Source organism: Euwallacea similis, chromosome 17, assembly GCF_039881205.1.
Source record: "Euwallacea similis isolate ESF13 chromosome 17, ESF131.1, whole genome shotgun sequence".
In the NCBI taxonomy this organism is placed as follows: domain Eukaryota; kingdom Metazoa; phylum Arthropoda; class Insecta; order Coleoptera; family Curculionidae; genus Euwallacea; species Euwallacea similis.
In genome coordinates, this window is record NC_089625.1 from 3066612 (window position 1) to 3084714 (window position 18103).

Below are 18103 nucleotides of genomic sequence, written 5' to 3' on the forward strand. Positions count from 1 at the left end.
GAAGGTCTATTTACATCAATATGTTATGATTGACTTATATTTAGAATATTCCTAAAACGGGTTTCATAAAGAGTCAAAAGAAAATCTGACGGAAATGTATTCTAGAAATTTAACCACATGAGAAATAATAATCGATAAAAATCATTTTTAAGTATTTAATTGCTAATTAGGCAACAGGGTGACAGTATCATTTGGCATAATTAGGGGTGCCAACGACGAATTCCAATTTGTGTGCCAACATTTATAAGAATTTCTCTTTAGTAACTAAAGAATGCTTCTTTTAAAACTTCGTTGTAATAAGAGTCCTTCCAATGATATTTACATGAGGTAATTTGTATAAGGAGCTGAAATATTAGCTCGCATTTATTGTCTCTCACGTTGGCAACACTGACCATGATGGCGATTGCAACAATCTTACTCCCATCGGTGATACAAATCTCATTTTTATTGGCGCAAGGACTTGCATTTGTTTGCACGTGTTTCTTTCTCTTTTTTTGTTCATCAATAACATTTTTTTGACAATCATTGAACTGAGATAGATAATTCAGGTAGAGTGATTATTATTGTATATACTATGCTGTAAAAGAGAAAATATGACAATGTGATGACGTATTCTAGAGTATATCGTAGATTTAATTGTTCAAATTTTAAAAAAATCTCATTTAATTGGATCCCAATTTACTGTTTTAATTTGTTATTTATGTATTGATATTCCATTCTTTAAAGCGCAAGTAGATAAAAACATTGATATTAAAAAGATACATATAAATTATTCTACTTTGTCGATATTGCTTAAATGGAATGCCCTATTGCCGATATTTCATGGTGGCATGGCTGATCGTTGATATCAGATAGGAGGCCACTTGCCTAGTGTTTTTGCACCATTTCAATGTGAAATATTCAATTTAACGAATTTTTCATATAAAAGTCGCTCATATAAGAATCAGAATTATGTCGACTGACGAAGAATTTAACACAGAAGTGCCTAAGAACTTCTCAGAAGTTCTAGAGCAAGAATTAGAAGACAATTTTGAAAACTTAAATTCACAGTTTCAAAGGTACCAGAAGAATAAATTTCTTTTACAATGCATTGAAGACTGTATAGCCCCTGATAGTCCTCTAAAAGATCATCTGAAAACAAAGATTCGTAAAATCATTTTTGGAGAGAAAGTGTCTCAACTCAGCCTAGAGGGTTTCCCTGGAGAAACTCTGCTTGGGATACCTCTCAATGAATCACAACTAACATACTCAGAAAATGAAAAACTTTGCAACTGCTTAATAAATTTATTGGAACGTAAACACAAAATATTGCCTGAATCGACAATTAACTCCCCTTTAGAATTAAACCATCACAACCAACAACTCTTAGACCTTCAACGGCAATTAACAACCCAACAAGAGTTATACATGAAAAACCTTTCTGAACTACTAAAACTACTAGAAAAATTAAAAGAAACTCGCCTTGAAGCTGTCCCCAAAGCAGCAGAACGCAAGTATTCCAACTCAAAATTGAAAACCCGTCTCAATTCTCTGAAAGCTGAAATTGCCAAGCGAAAGTGCAGAACCAATATATTTACTGAATCAAGTGATTCATTGGAGGCTTATAAGGAACTTATTGAGGATATGAAGGAGTTGGAAGGGGATTTAAAGCAAGAGGTGAAGGATTTGAAAAAGCTGAAGCAGAAATACACAGAGGTTTCTTGTGCAGAGTATGATGCAATGTTGAAGACTTATTCACAATACAAGGCTGTATTGGAGAGGAAGAAACAAATGCTGCAGCTTTGTGAGTGATCTAGACGTGTTTGATTTTCATTTTCTTTTATTGAAAGTAGTCTTAATATTAAATAAAATTGCATGAAACATCAGGTATTCAGATATTTACCAGTCTTCAGAGTACAATAATTCTTTTTAAGTAGAGCTAAAACTAAAACTTAAAGCAAATTCTTATTCTAAGTGATGTTAAACTATTCCCTTATAATATGCTCTAATAGTTAATATATAAAAGTCACAGACATGAGTTTTAAGAAAGAATACTTAAATAAGAACCAAGATATTTTATAGAAAAAACCTTATAGTTGAATAATTTATGGTGCTATTTGGCACATAGTTTGGATTTTTTTAAGACTGAAAGTTTTTACAGATTTGTAACTGCTTCAACCAAATATTTATACCACAATTTTTGATTTATTTAGAATGTATACAGATATAACATTGATTATTAATGTAGAAACATAGCCTCCTTGTTGAACACATTTTTCATTTCAATAGAACACTTTTAAAAATTTCAAGAAATTAAAGGAAAACTTAACCTTCTATAAAGTGTTTTATACTAAATAAATATAATACTCTTCAATTGCAAAGAAAAACTTAATCACTATCATCAGAATCTCCTGGATTTGAACTTCTAATCAATACAGGCTTTAAGCTTTTATCTTCCAATAACCCATGCTCAACCAAATATCCTTGCACATCTTCAATCTCGAAACGATTACCAATTTCATTGGAAAGCTTAACAAAGTTTCCAATGATATTACCAGCTTTATACACCAACAAAGCTGGAACTCCTTCAACCTTAAAAGCTCTGCTTACCCCAACCTGTGAGGCTGATATAGCACAAAATTTCACTGAATTATATGTTTTAGACAATTCTTTCAAGCAATGGTTCATGATTCTGCAGGCCTCTACATGCTCTTCATAAATATGGATGATTACAGTTACTGTTTTGTCTTCTTTGTCCACTGCATCTAAGAATTCTTGAGTATCTCTTAGAAAATACAGATTGCCTAAATTACAAAAAAGAATAGTTTTATAACAATTAAACTAGGGGGGAAGACTTACCAAATTTCTTTTGTAAATTGGTTTGGTGTAGCATTTCTTGAATTCTGTGCTTCTGATATTTTAGCAGAAACGCATCATTGTAAAGTTCTGCAAGTTCTGGATCTTCCAATGCAGATTTCTCTTTTTCCTCATCTAGGGCTGTTTGCACAGTCATGGTGAGCTTCTTGGCAAGTTCAATTCTCTCTTTCTCACTTTCAGCACGCTTTTCGTTTTCCAGTTGCTTAAATTTTCTCCAGTCTTCAATTACCCCTTTAAAAAATAGTTTGAGTGAAAATCGGGGCAGAAAGGGGAATTTACCGACGGCTTACCTTTTGGCCCAGTATTAGTAGAAGCCCCTTCCCATTTACCAGCATCAGGTAAAACTTTGGGAGTCTGAGCCCCCACGCTATTTCCCTTTTTTTCACCTCCTGAATCCTCATTATCACTTCCCTCACTGCTACTGCAATAATTGTGCAGCTTTTCACCTAAAATTTTGTCTTCTAGAGTGGCCATTTTTCGGCGAGACCACTACGTTTGAGAGAGCGTTTTTAATTTTTCAGTCAGTTTAAGGTAATTTTGGTCAATTTAAAAATAGACTCTGCTATAAACAGCTTTAAATTAAAAGTGTAGTTTTTAATTAGTTTTGTTGAAAAATAAACATTTTCTCACGTTCAGTGACGTCACATTGTCCGTTGTCAAAAAGAGAGGCAACCAAAAATACGGGAGTGGTATTTCAGTTGCAGAGCAGTAAAGTTTAAAATAAATAAAATTTTTAAAAACCTTGTTTTGCCAACAAAATAAACTATAGAATAAACCCAATAATTGTTTGTAGTTGCTTATTTTATTGATCGATTAAATCAGAAGTAGTATTTGGAAAAAATTCAAATTTAAAATTTAGCGCCGAAAGTGACGACATCTGTCGATAACAACAATGTGTGTGGCATGCTCTCGGATCTAACCTCAATTTATTTTGCAGGTTACAATTTTTTTAACTGGCATGCTAAGTGAAGAATTAGAATTTTGATTTTAACGTTAAAATGGCCCTACAAGCGGCCTCATTTAGTGAGGACGGTAAATATTTTGCCCAAATTACTGGGGATGGTAAACTGCACATATGGAACACCCTGTCCAACTCCTTGGAGCAGGAATTCACCCCGGATTTCCATCTTACCACGCCGTGTACCTGTTTACATTTTTGGAATCCCCGGCAAAGTAGCAATAAGGTACCCCAATTTAGTGTAACTGTTCTCATATTTATAATTACTGGCGAATAATTGCTATTTAGAATTTTAGTCATCACTCATTATTTTTTATAATTGAACTCTCATCTATAAGAAGTACTAGTATATGGATATATGTTTGTTTCATAACTTTACCCAACGTTTACCCTATCCGTAGTTCTGGTAATTGTATTGACACTAACTTTCTTATATCCTTTTTATAATATTTGGAAATAAATAGTTCAGTAATTATTGATGAATGGACCACAACAGAAGTCAAGTTGTAGTTGAGTGTTGCCAGTCTATGCACACAATGCAAAATACAACACACTATTAAACTGCTTGCTTAAAGAGCTATTAGCAATGAGAGAAATTGAGTCTACTTAACTTTTTTTGAAATTATTTTAAATACAGTTCTAAGATAAAAATGTCCTTTGCAAATTATGCTTGATCTTCATATTTTAACTTTATTTCTTGTCAGAAAGAAGTTTCATCAATCAACACACAATTTCAGGGATCACCTTCTCCAAAAAAAAAAAAACGCAGGGAGGAAGTCAGCACTTCCCCCAACATAGTCCTAGGAACCACATCTGGCATTTTATTAATTTATTCTCTTACTAAAGGAGCTATAGAATACACTATAGACAGTAAAACTAATACACAAGTCAACTGTGTTTCTATTACAAGCAACAGCTTATCATACTCAGGGGCCGATCAAAATATATTAGAATGGAACTTAAAAAATAAAGAATTACAAAGGTAAGGTATTTTTATATCTACATGATAATTTCCTTAAGTACAATCACTATGTTTAGTAAATGGAAAGGAGGAAATGAAACTATAACATCAATCCTTGCACTTCCGGATAATAAAACCCTTTTAACAGCCTCAAAAATCATCAAACAATGGCAAATATCCTCCAGAGAGGTGCTAAGAACATTCACAGGCCATAGTTCAGAAATAGTATTTATGCTCTATGTAGATTTGCCTCAAGCTGGATCTTATGTGTTGTCAGGCTCAAAAGTATGTAAACACTATAAAGAAGGAAGTTTTGATTGTGTTATAAGAGTTTTTTAGGGGGACAGACTTTTGAGCTGCTGGAATTTAAGCAGTGACAACAAACAAAAAAATGCAGTTTGCAATTATTTAATGCAAGATTCAGTGCAGTATATTTCAGTAAATGTATCAGACCAAGGGCTTACTAAGGTAGCTGCCACTAATAAAAGTGGCACGGTGCATGTTTTTCAACATAAGCTTAATGGGTACTTTGATTAAATATTAGAATTTTAAAAAAATAACTAGTTTAACTTGTAGAAAATGCGACAAGCCTCTAAAACCTAAATCTGCCATTCAAGTTGTTTCAGATACTGGCCAAACTAATGAGCCGGTCAAACCTCTCAGAGTTTTTGGAGCTAGGTTTATCGATTCTGATACGGTTTGTTTAGGTCATGGCTCAGACTTAATTCTGACATTTGAGCAAGTGGTATGTCGTATTTTTCAAGCCCTAATATATTATGATTTTAATCAAACATCATTAGGAAATTACATCCAAAAGAGTTGAAGTTTTAATAAGACAGGATCCACACGCTTTGAAAAAATCGAAAGATGTGCAAATCACTAAAATTAAGAAGCCTCTAATAGGGGATGGCGTTCATTATGTTTCTACTGAGAGTAGTAAAAGAAAGCCAGGACAGCAACAGGAAATTCCCATGGAACAACGGTTTGAAATTCAAAATTATTGAATTGGAAACTTTTTATAACTGCAATATTGTAGACTCGAAAACTTGACTTTAAGCAAATCCGAAGGAAAAGTACCTCGAGTCGATAATGTGGCCCAACTGCTTTTGCAGGGGATGCATAGTAAAGACAGGAATATATTAAGAACAGCCCTGTTTAGATCTGACGAAAATGTTATTCGGAATTCTATAAAAAGGCTTCCGGTGACGGTTTTCGAGGGTTTAATTTCGGAGCTTTCCATTTTAATTCATGGAAAAACCATTATGTGAGTTTCAAAAGTTTCATGGAAGTAAAAATTTGGGGAAATTTAATTTTAGGAGTCGATTTGGGGCTCTTTGGCTGAAACATTTGGTTCAAGTTCATGCAGGAGTGCTGATTTCGAACCCAAGCCTTCCGGAATTATTTTCAAGTGCTTTAGGGAGCATTGATAATAAGATTAACTCGCAAGCTGCCCTTAATAGGTTAAAAGGCAAGCTGGAATTGCTAGTTCCTCAAGTAACCAGCGCTGCGAGCGCGGAGAATGACGAAGAAGATGAAGCGTTGCTGGTTTTTAATGATAAAGGTAATATATTTGTTTGGTTTTGAATGTTTTTTTAATAGTAAAGTCCGTTTATTAGGATCTAGTGATTCGGAATCTGAAGAGGAGGTTGCTTTGGAGATTGACTCAGATAGCGAGCCAGAGAATTGGGAGGAAGACGATGTGGAAGATGGGAATATGGAGGTGGACAGAAACCATATGGGAAGCAGTCCGGATTCTGGGGATTCAGTGGTCATGGTTGACGATGGGCACGAGTCTGATTGATTTTTTTTTTTTTTGTCAATGTCTATCCAGAGTTTTTTTGCTCCTGCCCAGTCTATGTTAAGTTACTTTCTAGATAAAACTTTATACATTTCTGACAAGAAAATACAGTTCTTAAAGTGGTTTAGGTTTCTTAGTTTTATTTGTTGAACCTTTAACGGAAAAATTGGAAACAGTCTAGTAAGTCGTGGTACATAATAGCGGCCTTTTACAATATTGTAGGGTGGGTAACAGATTGCGCATAATCAAATAGAATGATCTAACAATAAAGCCTTCTGCATAATCATGAACGTTTGAAATAGAGTATTTCAATATTTGGATAAAATGCTAATGAAACTTTTCTTAGACAGTCTGTGATATTTATGGATTTGTGTGTCTTAAATTTTACAGTTTTTTTTATCGAATATAGTCTTGAGAAGGACTAAAATAATGAAATATTGGAAGATAGAGAGTTTCGTTGTTCTCAAAAAAGTCAATAATTCTTTAATGATATTTTATATTTAACAGAACAAATTACTAATTATTTTAGATACAAAAAACGTATACAAAATTTATACTTAAGTATTTACAATATAAAAATATCAATACATCTAATAGCAAAAAACTTAACAAAAGTTTTGAGCTTGGATTTCTTACGAAAGCGTGATCCGTATAGCGGCCACTAAAAAAGTTACCCGATGTATTTTACATTCACAAAATTTTTAAGCAGCGGTAAGCAAGGCCATGGTCGACTTTGGAAAGTATTACTGACGCTATACTGCGGCACCGACGCTTTCTTAGGAACCTTTAAAAATAACATTTTAACAACAAACATAATTAATTAAAAACTGTAATTATTCCTCATGTTGACGTGGAGATTATGACGTTACAACAACATTTGAATGGAACTGATAAACAATATTAATTTAACATCTCAAATATACTTCATATGGAAATTATCAGAATAAACTTTAAGAATCATCTACTGTACTTTTTATGTTTTCAATCAACTCGTGTCTTCGACGAATTCCTGAAGATTTGTCTTCCTCAAATGAAGAATCGGAATCTGCAGGCAATAAAACATACGTCTAAACTCACAAGAAACGAACAAGTTTTTAATGTTTTTTCGGATAAGTAAAATTAAACACACTAACTAAATTAATTATCACTAATTTATTGATAATACAACAATAACAACAACCAAACTACAGCCATTTAGCGCACTCGCTGCAGGAGAACTTCCTGTGCTTCTCGCATATGGCTCTATTACACGCTGAACATTTTAATTTCCTGCCTACCAGAGAAAAATCAAACCACTTGTCATAGGGAGTTTTTTCTAGAAATCGCACCGCTTTAAGGCACAAAAACAGTGACAAATGAGGCCGTAAAAGCAATTTCCTCACCGACCTCCAACCTGAATGAAAACAAGGGAACTACAATAAAACATATCGAACAAAAAAACCTTTGACCGGGTTATTAAAACTCCGTTTCCTGTGTAACAATTATCGTTAGAAAACAATCATATGAAAACATTTAACACCACCACCCAACAATATTAACCACTTACCGTTATCAAAAATATCTAGATTGGTATTGGAATCTATAAAGTTTAAATATTCATCAGAGTTAATTATCTGGTACCAGCTAATTAGGCAGGAGATTGCAATGAAGAATAAGTTAGCTGTTATACCTGAAAAGCCACAAAAAAAAAAAATGTTTTAATTAGTGCTGAACCATTCATACCTAAAGCTGCAGACAAAATCGGCCAATTGAACATCACATATCTTAGACCAGAAAATTCCGCATTAACTGAGAATTTAGCAGAGTAAATTTCTATATGCCTTGACTGAATTTCAACATAAATGTCTGTTACAGGTTTATACTACAAGTATAAGGCAAATTAAACAAAAATGCTTTAACAGATCAATGAGCTTCACTTTAGACTCCTCATAATCACTAAAAAGTTCGACATGAACTATCTGCTTTTCCTCTGAAGATCCAAATATGAAGAAAGGAATAAAAACAATCTTATAGAGAGTATCTAAAAGACTGCTTTTATAGTGCAGCATTGTAGATCTGCATGAGTTTGCTAGTGTTTCTCCACCACTTGCTCTGAAGTCCACACAAACCATGAACATACCTATAAAACTGAATGCTACAACCCTGCTTTAACAGAGCTAATTTCAAGCTACCTAACTCTCGATTTGTAGGTGATTCTGGCATATCCAAATCTAGAGACACTTTATAAGGCTGGCCCATCATTAATAACTGTTGTCGAGATGTGAGTTGTACGTGCGCGGATGGAAAGCTGCACATGCCTTTCTCAGAGTTGCAGTTGTATGTGGCCCCGCAAGGCCTATGTGCACCTCATTAAAAACTAATAAAATTGTAAAATGAATACTTACTTGAACTTTAAATGCACAGGTCTTTCATGCTTAATGCTGGGGACGTAAACATAGTAAAATGCCACATACATGAGAATGGAGAGCCACACAAGTATGGTTGTGATTAGCGCTATTACAGTACCCCGAATTAATATTTCCTTAACGCTATTAACTCCAGTTTGAGTTCTAGTTTTGTACAAATCTATGGTGTCATAAATGAACTTTATTATTGGTAGTTTTAGTCGTTGTCGAATGTACTCTCGGGGGCCCAAATGGTAGACGCCTTTGACTGTATTGAATATTGCGGACATCCTAAGAGCTGACAGCAATTGGAGTAGTGATTAAACTGAAGTTATACTATCTAGACGCATGATAGTACATTGGGTTTGGACTTTAGTTTTTTAGATAATGGGTTTATCTTAGTAAAAATTAGGGTAATCTTTGGTTGGAGGTCAAAATGTTAAGGCGAGAAAAGTGGGGTTAACTTTGAGCGTCAGGTATTGACATTTTTGTTTCAATTGGATAAGATGGAACTTGTGCAGTGTATTTGGAGTAGAAATTTTCAGACATGATGAATGTAGAGAATGTAAATTTTATAGTTAATAAGGTACGAAATAAAGAACTTTTTGGACGAATATTTTTATTTGATAATCCTTACATTTATTTATACATTTAAGCTCCGCCTATTAACAAATTTTTACATTTTTGCAAAACAACATAGAAAACTATACATTAAAAAATTATATATTTTATATTCATTATTTTTCAAAATTATTTGCATCAGAAGCAAACGATGAATCTTCACTGTAGTTCATCGTTTCCCTCCCTCAAAACTCCTTTTTAGGTACTTTATAAAAGGTGATGAACATCGTATGGGACCTTATCTCTCTATGAGTAGTTCAATATCAATATAAATACATTACATATGCATGTTGTATAAAGAACTATCCTCAATAAAACTAATCAGTCAAAAAAATTAACAATTTATTAATATCAATGAAAGAATCACATTTAGGTAAATTGTAGTTAAGACTATCCGGGGGAGGTCGCATGATGAGGCCGATGTTTCGATTTGGGGCACATTGTAGCCGCTTGCGTAGGTCATATTCACGAAAAAGGAGCCCTCGGCGAGGCCAAGGGGGGATCGGACTATGAAGTTGTATTCCCCGGTATCAGTTGTCGTTACTTTTGTCAGGAAAAGTACCGCTTGATGACAATGGGAGTTTGATGTGTTCTGCAAAAAATTCAGTGTAGATTCTCTACATGGAATCTTCGAATGTTTATGTACATGAGAAATTGTTTACTATTTGGAAAACAAATGATAAAATTACAAAAAAAATTAAAGAAAAAAATTCAGTTTATGATTTTTTTCAAGCCTCGAATATCTCGAAAACGAAGAAAGACAGGCACTGTTTATTGTTAAACTGTCCCTATATAGGGTCTTTCAATGGGAAAAATCGAGCTTATAATATTAAATCGAAACGAACCCACTTAATTAAAATGAGAATAATGTCTCCATAAAATCTAAAATATCTCGAAAACAAAAAGAGACAGCCATATTATCAATGAAAATGCCTACTCTTTTCTCCTAATTAAATTTCTCCCACCCAAAAAATAATGCACCCCAAAACACAACACCCAAAACATTTTTCTTGCTCACGGTAATGCCATAGGCGATAATGGTCTTATCAGCATCCCCAGGCCTGTAAACCTTCTGGTTTTTGGCTATCCAAAACACCTTATTATACGGGGGATTGGCACAGAATTCCATGGTCAACGTTAAAGGTTGCCCGGACACCGCTGTTATACTTTTGTTTGTCGGAGTCACCGTGGGCCATCCTGCAACAATAAGAAAACCCCCACTAAATTTCTAGATTATTAACTTAATAATAGGTATTTCAAAGCTGGAACAAAACAGAATTCGGGTCCTTTGCTACAATGGAAACTGCTCCACTCCCAAGGGTACTATTCAGCATGCAAAGCTTTCTATTAAACCTAAACCGGGACTTATCTGAGGCTCAATTGCGACTTTAATGACTTGTTTTAGATTCCTCTCTTTTCAACGTTGTTAAATTTCTCAAATTATTCAAGATTAAGGGCAGTAACTAGCAAGCAATTCCCAATGCACTGCCGCTTTTTGTCTCCCTTCATATTTGCGCGAACAATGCGGGAGTAATTAATGTATCTCTTCTTAAATTACTGCCACAACAAAGCCCCTCATACATAGTTATAAGTTGGAACGTAACAAAACGAAACACTTAATAACCGGAGTACAGAACGCCAGAGAATTATGGGGGTTGGAATTCCCAGCACCCTTTCTTTATTGCTTCACCTTTGGTCGGATACAAAAGCGAGTCTATGAGTTATCGACCAAAGTTTCCACGTCATTTGCCGCTGATATCGATCCAGATTTAGGCTTTTATGGTCGATAAATTATCGACTTTTAATTCGAAAAATCCTGGAAACAAATAGGCACTCTCGTTTTGTCGATTCCAATAGGACCGCAATAACGCCGTACTCGTATACCATCCGATGCTATCTCCCTCTGATTTGACGGGTGTAAATTGACTTTGGAAATAACGACTATGGCCGCACGTATAATATCGGCTCTGGATTATTATCCAGAGGCAGACCAGTAATTCACACCGAAAGCCTCATTCCGACTGGAACGCGATATATGGAAATGCGATCGGAAATCTGCTGTTTGCACGATTTGGTTTGGGGTGGGTTTATCGACATGTTTCCCTATTAGAAGCCATTTTGTCAAAGGGAGAAGGATGGATTTGATTTTGAAAGACTTCATAAAGGTGATATATACGTTGCAATGTAAAACACTGATCTGTTAAATGGAGAATGAAGAATAAACTACTAATGTTCCGGCAATTCTAAAACTCGCGTCCCTCGTCGATCTAAATAATAAAGCGCTGTGATTTCTTTGCAGCTGTCTGTGATGTGACTCTGTTCCCGGGAGTAATAAACGTAAAGCTTCTCATTTCTGGAAAAAAACAGTGGCGTAATATGAGGCATTTTCAAATGAGGAAACCTGAACATTTCTAAAACCTCTCCAATCTAAATATGTTTATATTGTGTATTGTATTAAGTTTGAAACACTTATATCCCTGATTTCAGAGCAAAAATAGCGAAATTCTTTCTGATAATAAAAAGTACTAAGAGATCATTGGTTTTCAAGGTTCTTGAATTTTAAAAACTAAAATCCATCTCACATAATTAGATTTGAACCCTTTCTTCACACGCTATTATCTGTTAAAATAAAAAAAGGATATTTGTATTTTTTGTAAAAAAACTTAAAGCCCTGTATTTCTGAAAAATCATAACGAAAATTTTCAATTGACAAATTTTCTGACTTTTCAAAAATCTCTACAAATGTTTATGTTGCATTCTTGAGACTGAAATCTGGCATCACACGTCACTAACTGTTACTTAAAGAAAACTTAGAAACTTTTCAAACACAAAATCTCCGATAAAAATTGGATTTACAGACTCGGCCCTGAAACCGCACCTCGTAGGGCCCTTGAGAGATGACAAAGTTCTAAATGTGTAAATACTCGCATTGAACGTTTTCCTTGAGTAACATTAACAATTATGTACGTGTGATTTTTTTGTTAGTAAAAGAAACTTACAGCTTCAAACTGTCAAAAAATCATTGGCTTATCATGGGGTTTGATTATTCATTTAGCTTCAAAGCTACGCCTCGCACGCCACTGTCAGTTAAAAAAACATTGTGATTTTTTATATCAATAAAACACAATTTCATCTCCTTGAATCCTAAAACGGTAATGCACGTACCATATTTTCATCCAAGCGACACATTTCTACATTTTCAAATCAAAGTTGTAAAACTCTCGACCCTCATCGGTCTAAACATCAAAGCGGCTCTGTTCCCAAGGCACACCCTCTCATGTGATTCGGGCACAGTTTTAAACCTGAGACTAGTGGTTGTTACACGTGCTGACATATAATGCGGATGTAATCTTCATACCATTCGGTTCCAAAGCCGAAACCCAGTTACATAAATCCTCGTCTCCGGTTAAATTGGGAATTTATAATCGCGGTTACACCCCCCACTTGTTCCTGTTATATCTGCTAGGCTAATGTAATTCGTTATGGGAGCGAATTGCGATGTTGAAACGTTGTCTGCGCTGCACGTTTGATTAACAATTTCCAATGAATATGCCTGTGTTACTCACGGTCTCATCTGACATAAAAAATTCTATAATTAGGAATTTAGATGCAAATTGACTTCAGGCACAAATGCAACTCTCTGGTTGCTGATTATTGAGAATCTCAATTTATTTGCCGTTGCGGTTTTATAATTCGCATCACCAGGGATTTTAAAGTATAATTATTCCTGTCGCGATCGTTTCCGGTGGCGAAAGTGGGAAGATGATGCACAGCATTCAGGCCGGGATTAATTTTTTTATCAAAGAGAGGAGTCTTAATGGCTGTTTACGACTTGTTATAAAAAGTTTTATGGGCGAATGTCTCCGCGCCCAATCTTTCGTCGTAATAAGCTTTTGGCTCGAAAAAGTTTCCAAATTGGAACGTTTCAGACTTAAATGATCCTCCTTTATCCCTTTAGAGCTTCTAATCCAATCTAATAGGGGAAATGCAATGAAGTAGCAAAGGCAAGGACTGTGGCGAAATTATTGCTTTGTGTATACTTTTACAAGTTTTGGAATATGTGTGAAACTAGGGCTGTTCGAATGTGACGAGTAAATTACTTAAGTGCAATGCTATTCAAATCAAGAAAACTTGAATTGCAACAGCCCTATGTTAATGGAATTTTAGATAGAGCATTACTTGATGATAATATTACTCATACATGGCGTTAAAATGTATGAATAGTCAATTTAAAATCGGAAAATAAAATATAGAAAATTGAACATAATTTAGGTCTTGATGATTTTGAACAGGCAATAAGTGTAGACAGGGAGTTTTGACGTTGAAATTACTTAAATGCAACATTGCTCGAATATCGCAGAAATCAATTTGAAATCAGGAGATGAAGCGAAACATAAATGATCGCAATAGGCATTTTAATAATTTTAAGTAGGCACTTCCAGATATCCTAAGGTTACATTGAAATCACCTAAATACGACGTTACTCAAACAAAGAAAGCTAGCGTTGAAATACAGCGCAATACTGATGCAACTTCAGATACATCATTACATGACGTTAATACCATCTACAGATAATGTTATGATGCAGGAAATGAAATAAAAATCGGAAATTAGAAAAATATATCAAAATTTCCGTAATACTAGTTTTGCAATCACTTAAATGCGACGTTGTTCAGACATCGCAAATCGAGAAGCTGTCTATGTAAGCTAGCCCAATTTCAATGCAATTTTAGATATGTCGTATCTTGGCCTTAAACTACCTATACGAGACGTTAAGTCGCATGAAAATCAGTTTGAAAGTAGAAAATGAAATGAAAACTCTTTTGATTTCAAAATGGTTTTTATGCAAAAAGATTACATTTTTCATCTTAACTATTTTTAGTAAATAATTGTAGATATATCTTTTAAGGTAACGTAGAGATCACTTAAAGACGGCGTTGTTCAAACAAAGAAAATTGGCTTTACAGTGAAGTCCAATGCAAAGTAATTTTAGATACGTATTATTAACGTCATTTCTTGATCTTAATATGACCTGCGCGTGATGTTGCATTTCGCAAAAAATAATTGAAATGAATAAACGAAATGAACAAGTTTTTGAGGCAAACATACTGAATTACGCGTATATGGTGTTGATACCGCCCAAATACAACGTTATGTTATAAATTAGAAGTTATGCAAAAGGCTTCAAACGAAGCAAAAAAGCACGTTTCGTGGACAATATGAAATATTTATATGTAACGTTACAATGTAATTTATTTTTGGAACATTGTCCCAACGTAATTTATGCTCGATTTCGTTCAATAAATGAGATTTGTTCATATGGTTTCTACTGAGTTTTGCTCACGTTTCTAGGCTTAAAGTATTGTGAATAGGTTCTATGGACATAAAAAATTGACACAACGTCTGTGTTACGTGTGAGAATGACGTTGTGTAAACTATAACTGAGACACAGAATGAAGCAAAATTTCAATTATAATTAAATGAACTTAAAGATGTAGAGAGTTACTGCAATTAATTGCGATATGATGAACGTGGCGCCATCTAGCCATACAGTTTCGTAAGGGACCCAGATCTGCACTAGGTGGCGTAGTGTCCTATGCATTACTTCTATGATTTGCATCTTAACGATCTTTAATAGACATTTCTCCGTATTTTAATGCTGTTTGATTAGATCTAAAAATTCAAGGCACACTCCTTTGCTCGACTTTATCGGAAAGAATTCGGGCATTAAGACAGAGGAGCTAATCAGCACCGCAGCAGCAATTGTTCTCACTTTTTGGGACGGAAGTAATTAAGCGAAACGTTAAGATAAAACAAGATACATGGACCAATTTTGTTAAAACGGTTTGCATTTCTAAAGTGGGACTCCGACTATGGCCGGATAATCGTGACTGGGAATTAAGTACCTCTGAGTCTAATCTTGCCTGCGGGATATCTTACTTTTCTCTGCAACAATTGTCTCTGAGGGTGATTATTTCTTCACAAAAACCCCAAAAATTTTGAACAGACACCGAAAAAATTCTAGCTGAAGCATCAGCAACGTGCAACGATTGTAATAAGCCATTAGGGGTGTGTTTTTTAGGGTTTCTCCGTTACATTGTGAGTAGGAGAACTCGATAAGAAGAAAATACCTGAGAAGACTCGACAAAGGAAATTAAATTGCACATGGCAGGTCGTTATTTGAGTTTCGGCTTTGAAGTTATTTGCTTTCGAGTGGCTTATTTTTAAAGTTGGGAGGACAATTGTCTATTCGAGACTTACACGACGAAGTGGAGTGAAAGCAAAACGATAGTGTATGGTTTGAAGTGCTCACGAATTTTTGTACAGTACAAGAAGCATTTCGATCTGGATCAAAATTTCTGCTTTAAACGAAAAACTTTTATGAGAGTAACTGCAGATGTGATGGCTTATTTTTTACGACTAAAACCCTAAAAGAAAACGTCCCGTTGAGGCGCCAAATAAATTAATACTCTCCATTGTTGCATAAACCCCGATAACACCCACCATTTACTTTTACGAGCGTATTTTCCAGCGGTTTACATCCATACTGTCCTAACTAGCCCAACTGCACACGCAACAATCAAGCCCATTCATAACCGAATCACATATGATACTTCGCCTTCCCATATAAACGCTTCGATTCAACACGCAATTCAACAAGCCCCTTAGAATGCACGAAAGGGCCTTAAAACCTTGAAATTTAAGCTGCGAATAAGATCGACTTTCGCCCATTATTCGCACGTATTTCCTGGGGAAAAATGTAATGTAACAATGCATGTGCGAACCGGGGTTTAAATAAATAATCCCCGGAAAGTGGATTGTGTGTAATTTAAACCACAAAGCTTGAAAGTTTCGGGTGGACGTGACGTGTGCAAATGCATTGTACCGGTAATGTTGATAGTCCTGTTTTGGGCCTCTTTTCAAGAGAGTAAATACGGAATTTTCGGAATGAAACTGAATACACTGTATGTCTAAACCCATGAAGAAAGGGATTTTCTAATTGTTTAATCAGTGGATTTCAGTAAAAATTCCACTGGACGTTATATATAAAAGGAAGTTTTCAGACACATTTGGCCATTATAGACCCGAATTACTAATTCAACTGTTCATCTTTCGTCACATTTCTAAGAAGTACTACCCCGAACTATACCTCGTTGTATGCATAAAAAGCTATGTTTTCAGACCTCTACAACACTTGAAAAATTAATCGCTAAAAATAGCGTTTAACTTTACGGTTCAGATGGATAAAGGGGATGAATTTGCCAATTCTTGAATTTCACAAAATTTTTATAAAACTTATTCTTACCTTAACCCTGTTGAATGCATGGAAAATAAGGCTTTTTAACCATTTTTGACTGGCCAAGTACAACAAATTTAATATTTCGTGTTAAAACCCGCGTTTAACTTGGAGTCGACATCAATATTTAGGGCGCTAAAGAAGAATATTTTTTTAATTTTCATATTTCAACAGTTCTATGATAAAAATTACTCTGAAATATATTGAATGGTTGCTTGCACAAAAAGTGAAGTTTGTGAACACATTTAATCAGTACAAAAATTCGTTTTTGTCACAAAAAACAGCTTTCAAATGAAAGTTAACTTCAACTTTCGGAACGATTAAGGAGGAGAATTTTCTATTTTAAATATTTTACCAGATCCCCTATAAAAAATTAGCTTAACTATTGTTGCATACATGAATAGCGATATTTTTAGACACCTTTAAACTGAAGAAATCTTCGATTTTTCATCACGAAAAACCGCTTTCAAATAATTGAAGTTGACTTCAACATGGAGAGCGATGAATTTTCTAATATCCATATTTCATCAATCCATATTTCATTCATAACAAAATTTGTCCTGAACTATACTTTATTGCATGCATAAAAAGCAACGTTTTTAGACACATTTATCCAGTACATAACTCCAATTTTTCGCGACGAAAAACCCCTGTCAAATTGGAGGCGACTTCAATGTTTAGAGCGATAAAGGCGACGAATTTTGTAATTTCCATATTTCTTCAGGCCTTTATGGGAATTTTAACACGTACAAAAACTTCAATTACTCCCCGCGAAAAATCGCTTCCTAACTAAAGTTGACTTCAATGTTTAGAGCGATGAAGGAGATGAGCTTTAAAGCTTATTTCATACATGTTTGAAATAATAACTGAGACATTTCTGTGCTTATTGCTACCCTCAAGCTTAAGCACTTTTCTGGACATAATGGTATTCTCACTGACAAATAAAAGGCAATTTAGCCATTCTAATGCCAGATAATTTATTTTCACCAGGAATTCCGGCTGCGTACAGTTTAAGGGAGCTTTATGCTCCCCCTTCCGGCCCAGGAAATCGACGGCGTCCCTATAATTTTTTCCGTCGTTAAACACTCTTAAATTTCCTAAAGCGAATAATTAGACCTGACTATTGCACAAATACGGTTTCTAGTTTCCAGGCCAGAAATCCTCTCGTATATCAATCGAGCTTCCGGGCTTCCGGAAAAACGAGCTTTAGACGGTGGCATATGAGAGC

General features: G+C 34.8%; 6 protein-coding genes across 8 annotated transcripts in view; 2 read left to right on the top strand and 4 right to left on the bottom strand.

The window, feature by feature from the left end:
* The window catches only part of LOC136414229 (catalase-like), a 260265-nt gene that overhangs the window by 101955 nt on the left and 140207 nt on the right, over window positions 1–18103 (bottom strand). The gene's annotated exons all lie outside the window — the stretch shown is intronic.
* LOC136414364 (probable DNA double-strand break repair Rad50 ATPase) lies at window positions 900–2248 on the top strand. Its single transcript, XM_066398341.1, has one exon. It carries the CDS (start codon window positions 952–954, stop codon window positions 1789–1791), a length of 840 nt encoding a protein of 279 aa, XP_066254438.1. The 5' UTR covers window positions 900–951; the 3' UTR covers window positions 1792–2248.
* Window positions 1813–3511, bottom strand: LOC136414363 (phosducin-like protein). Its single transcript, XM_066398340.1, has 3 exons — window positions 3147–3511; window positions 2839–3087; window positions 1813–2783 (listed from the first exon to the last, which is right to left on the bottom strand). Exons 1-3 carry the CDS (start codon window positions 3328–3330, stop codon window positions 2368–2370), a joined length of 849 nt encoding a protein of 282 aa, XP_066254437.1. The 5' UTR covers window positions 3331–3511; the 3' UTR covers window positions 1813–2367.
* Window positions 3778–6696, top strand: LOC136414386 (WD repeat-containing protein 43). Its single transcript, XM_066398373.1, has 9 exons — window positions 3778–4040; window positions 4552–4796; window positions 4853–5060; window positions 5115–5299; window positions 5352–5520; window positions 5576–5757; window positions 5812–6039; window positions 6092–6336; window positions 6392–6696. The coding sequence occupies exons 1-9, from the start codon at window positions 3855–3857 to the stop codon at window positions 6574–6576; spliced, it is 1833 nt and encodes a 610-aa protein (XP_066254470.1). The 5' UTR covers window positions 3778–3854; the 3' UTR covers window positions 6577–6696.
* Window positions 7230–9408, bottom strand: Seipin (lipid droplet biogenesis associated protein seipin). Of its 2 annotated transcripts, XM_066398124.1 has the most exons (7): window positions 8958–9408; window positions 8745–8908; window positions 8490–8692; window positions 8296–8434; window positions 8120–8242; window positions 7544–7618; window positions 7335–7357 (listed from the first exon to the last, which is right to left on the bottom strand). In XM_066398124.1, the coding sequence occupies exons 1-7, from the start codon at window positions 9245–9247 to the stop codon at window positions 7350–7352; spliced, it is 1002 nt and encodes a 333-aa protein (XP_066254221.1). In that variant the 5' UTR covers window positions 9248–9408; the 3' UTR covers window positions 7335–7349. The 2 variants fall into 2 exon arrangements, with proteins under 2 accessions (XP_066254220.1, XP_066254221.1); XM_066398123.1 differs by having other exon boundaries at window positions 7230–7618.
* The window catches only part of tei (teiresias), a 137370-nt gene continuing 129170 nt past the window's right edge, over window positions 9904–18103 (bottom strand). Inside the window, exons 10-11 of the mRNA XM_066398119.1 lie at window positions 10597–10775; window positions 9904–10170 (exon numbers count right to left, since the gene is read on the bottom strand). Of these exons, the coding sequence (XP_066254216.1) occupies window positions 9913–10170; window positions 10597–10775 (437 nt within the window). The 3' untranslated portion in view covers window positions 9904–9912. The remainder of the gene's footprint in view (window positions 10171–10596; window positions 10776–18103) is intronic.

Coding starts and splice junctions, on each gene's coding strand:
- LOC136414364 (XM_066398341.1), top strand. CDS start 952: ATGTCGACTGACGAAGAATTTAACACAGAAGTGCCTAAGAACTTCTCA.
- LOC136414386 (XM_066398373.1), top strand. CDS start 3,855: ATGGCCCTACAAGCGGCCTCATTTAGTGAGGACGGTAAATATTTTGCC. Junction 4,797..4,852: donor AAAAATAAAGAATTACAAAG/GTAAGGTATTTT, acceptor CACTATGTTTAG/TAAATGGAAAGGAGGAAATG. Junction 6,337..6,391: donor GCTGGTTTTTAATGATAAAG/GTAATATATTTG, acceptor TCCGTTTATTAG/GATCTAGTGATTCGGAATCT.
- Seipin (XM_066398123.1), bottom strand. CDS start 9,247: ATGTCCGCAATATTCAATACAGTCAAAGGCGTCTACCATTTGGGCCCC. Junction 8,909..8,957: donor CCTGTGCATTTAAAGTTCAA/GTAAGTATTCAT, acceptor AGGTGCACATAG/GCCTTGCGGGGCCACATACA. Junction 8,435..8,489: donor GTGATTATGAGGAGTCTAAA/GTGAAGCTCATT, acceptor TTATACTTGTAG/TATAAACCTGTAACAGACAT.
- LOC136414363 (XM_066398340.1), bottom strand. CDS start 3,330: ATGGCCACTCTAGAAGACAAAATTTTAGGTGAAAAGCTGCACAATTAT. Junction 3,088..3,146: donor TACTAATACTGGGCCAAAAG/GTAAGCCGTCGG, acceptor TATTTTTTAAAG/GGGTAATTGAAGACTGGAGA. Junction 2,784..2,838: donor CAATTTACAAAAGAAATTTG/GTAAGTCTTCCC, acceptor TTTGTAATTTAG/GCAATCTGTATTTTCTAAGA.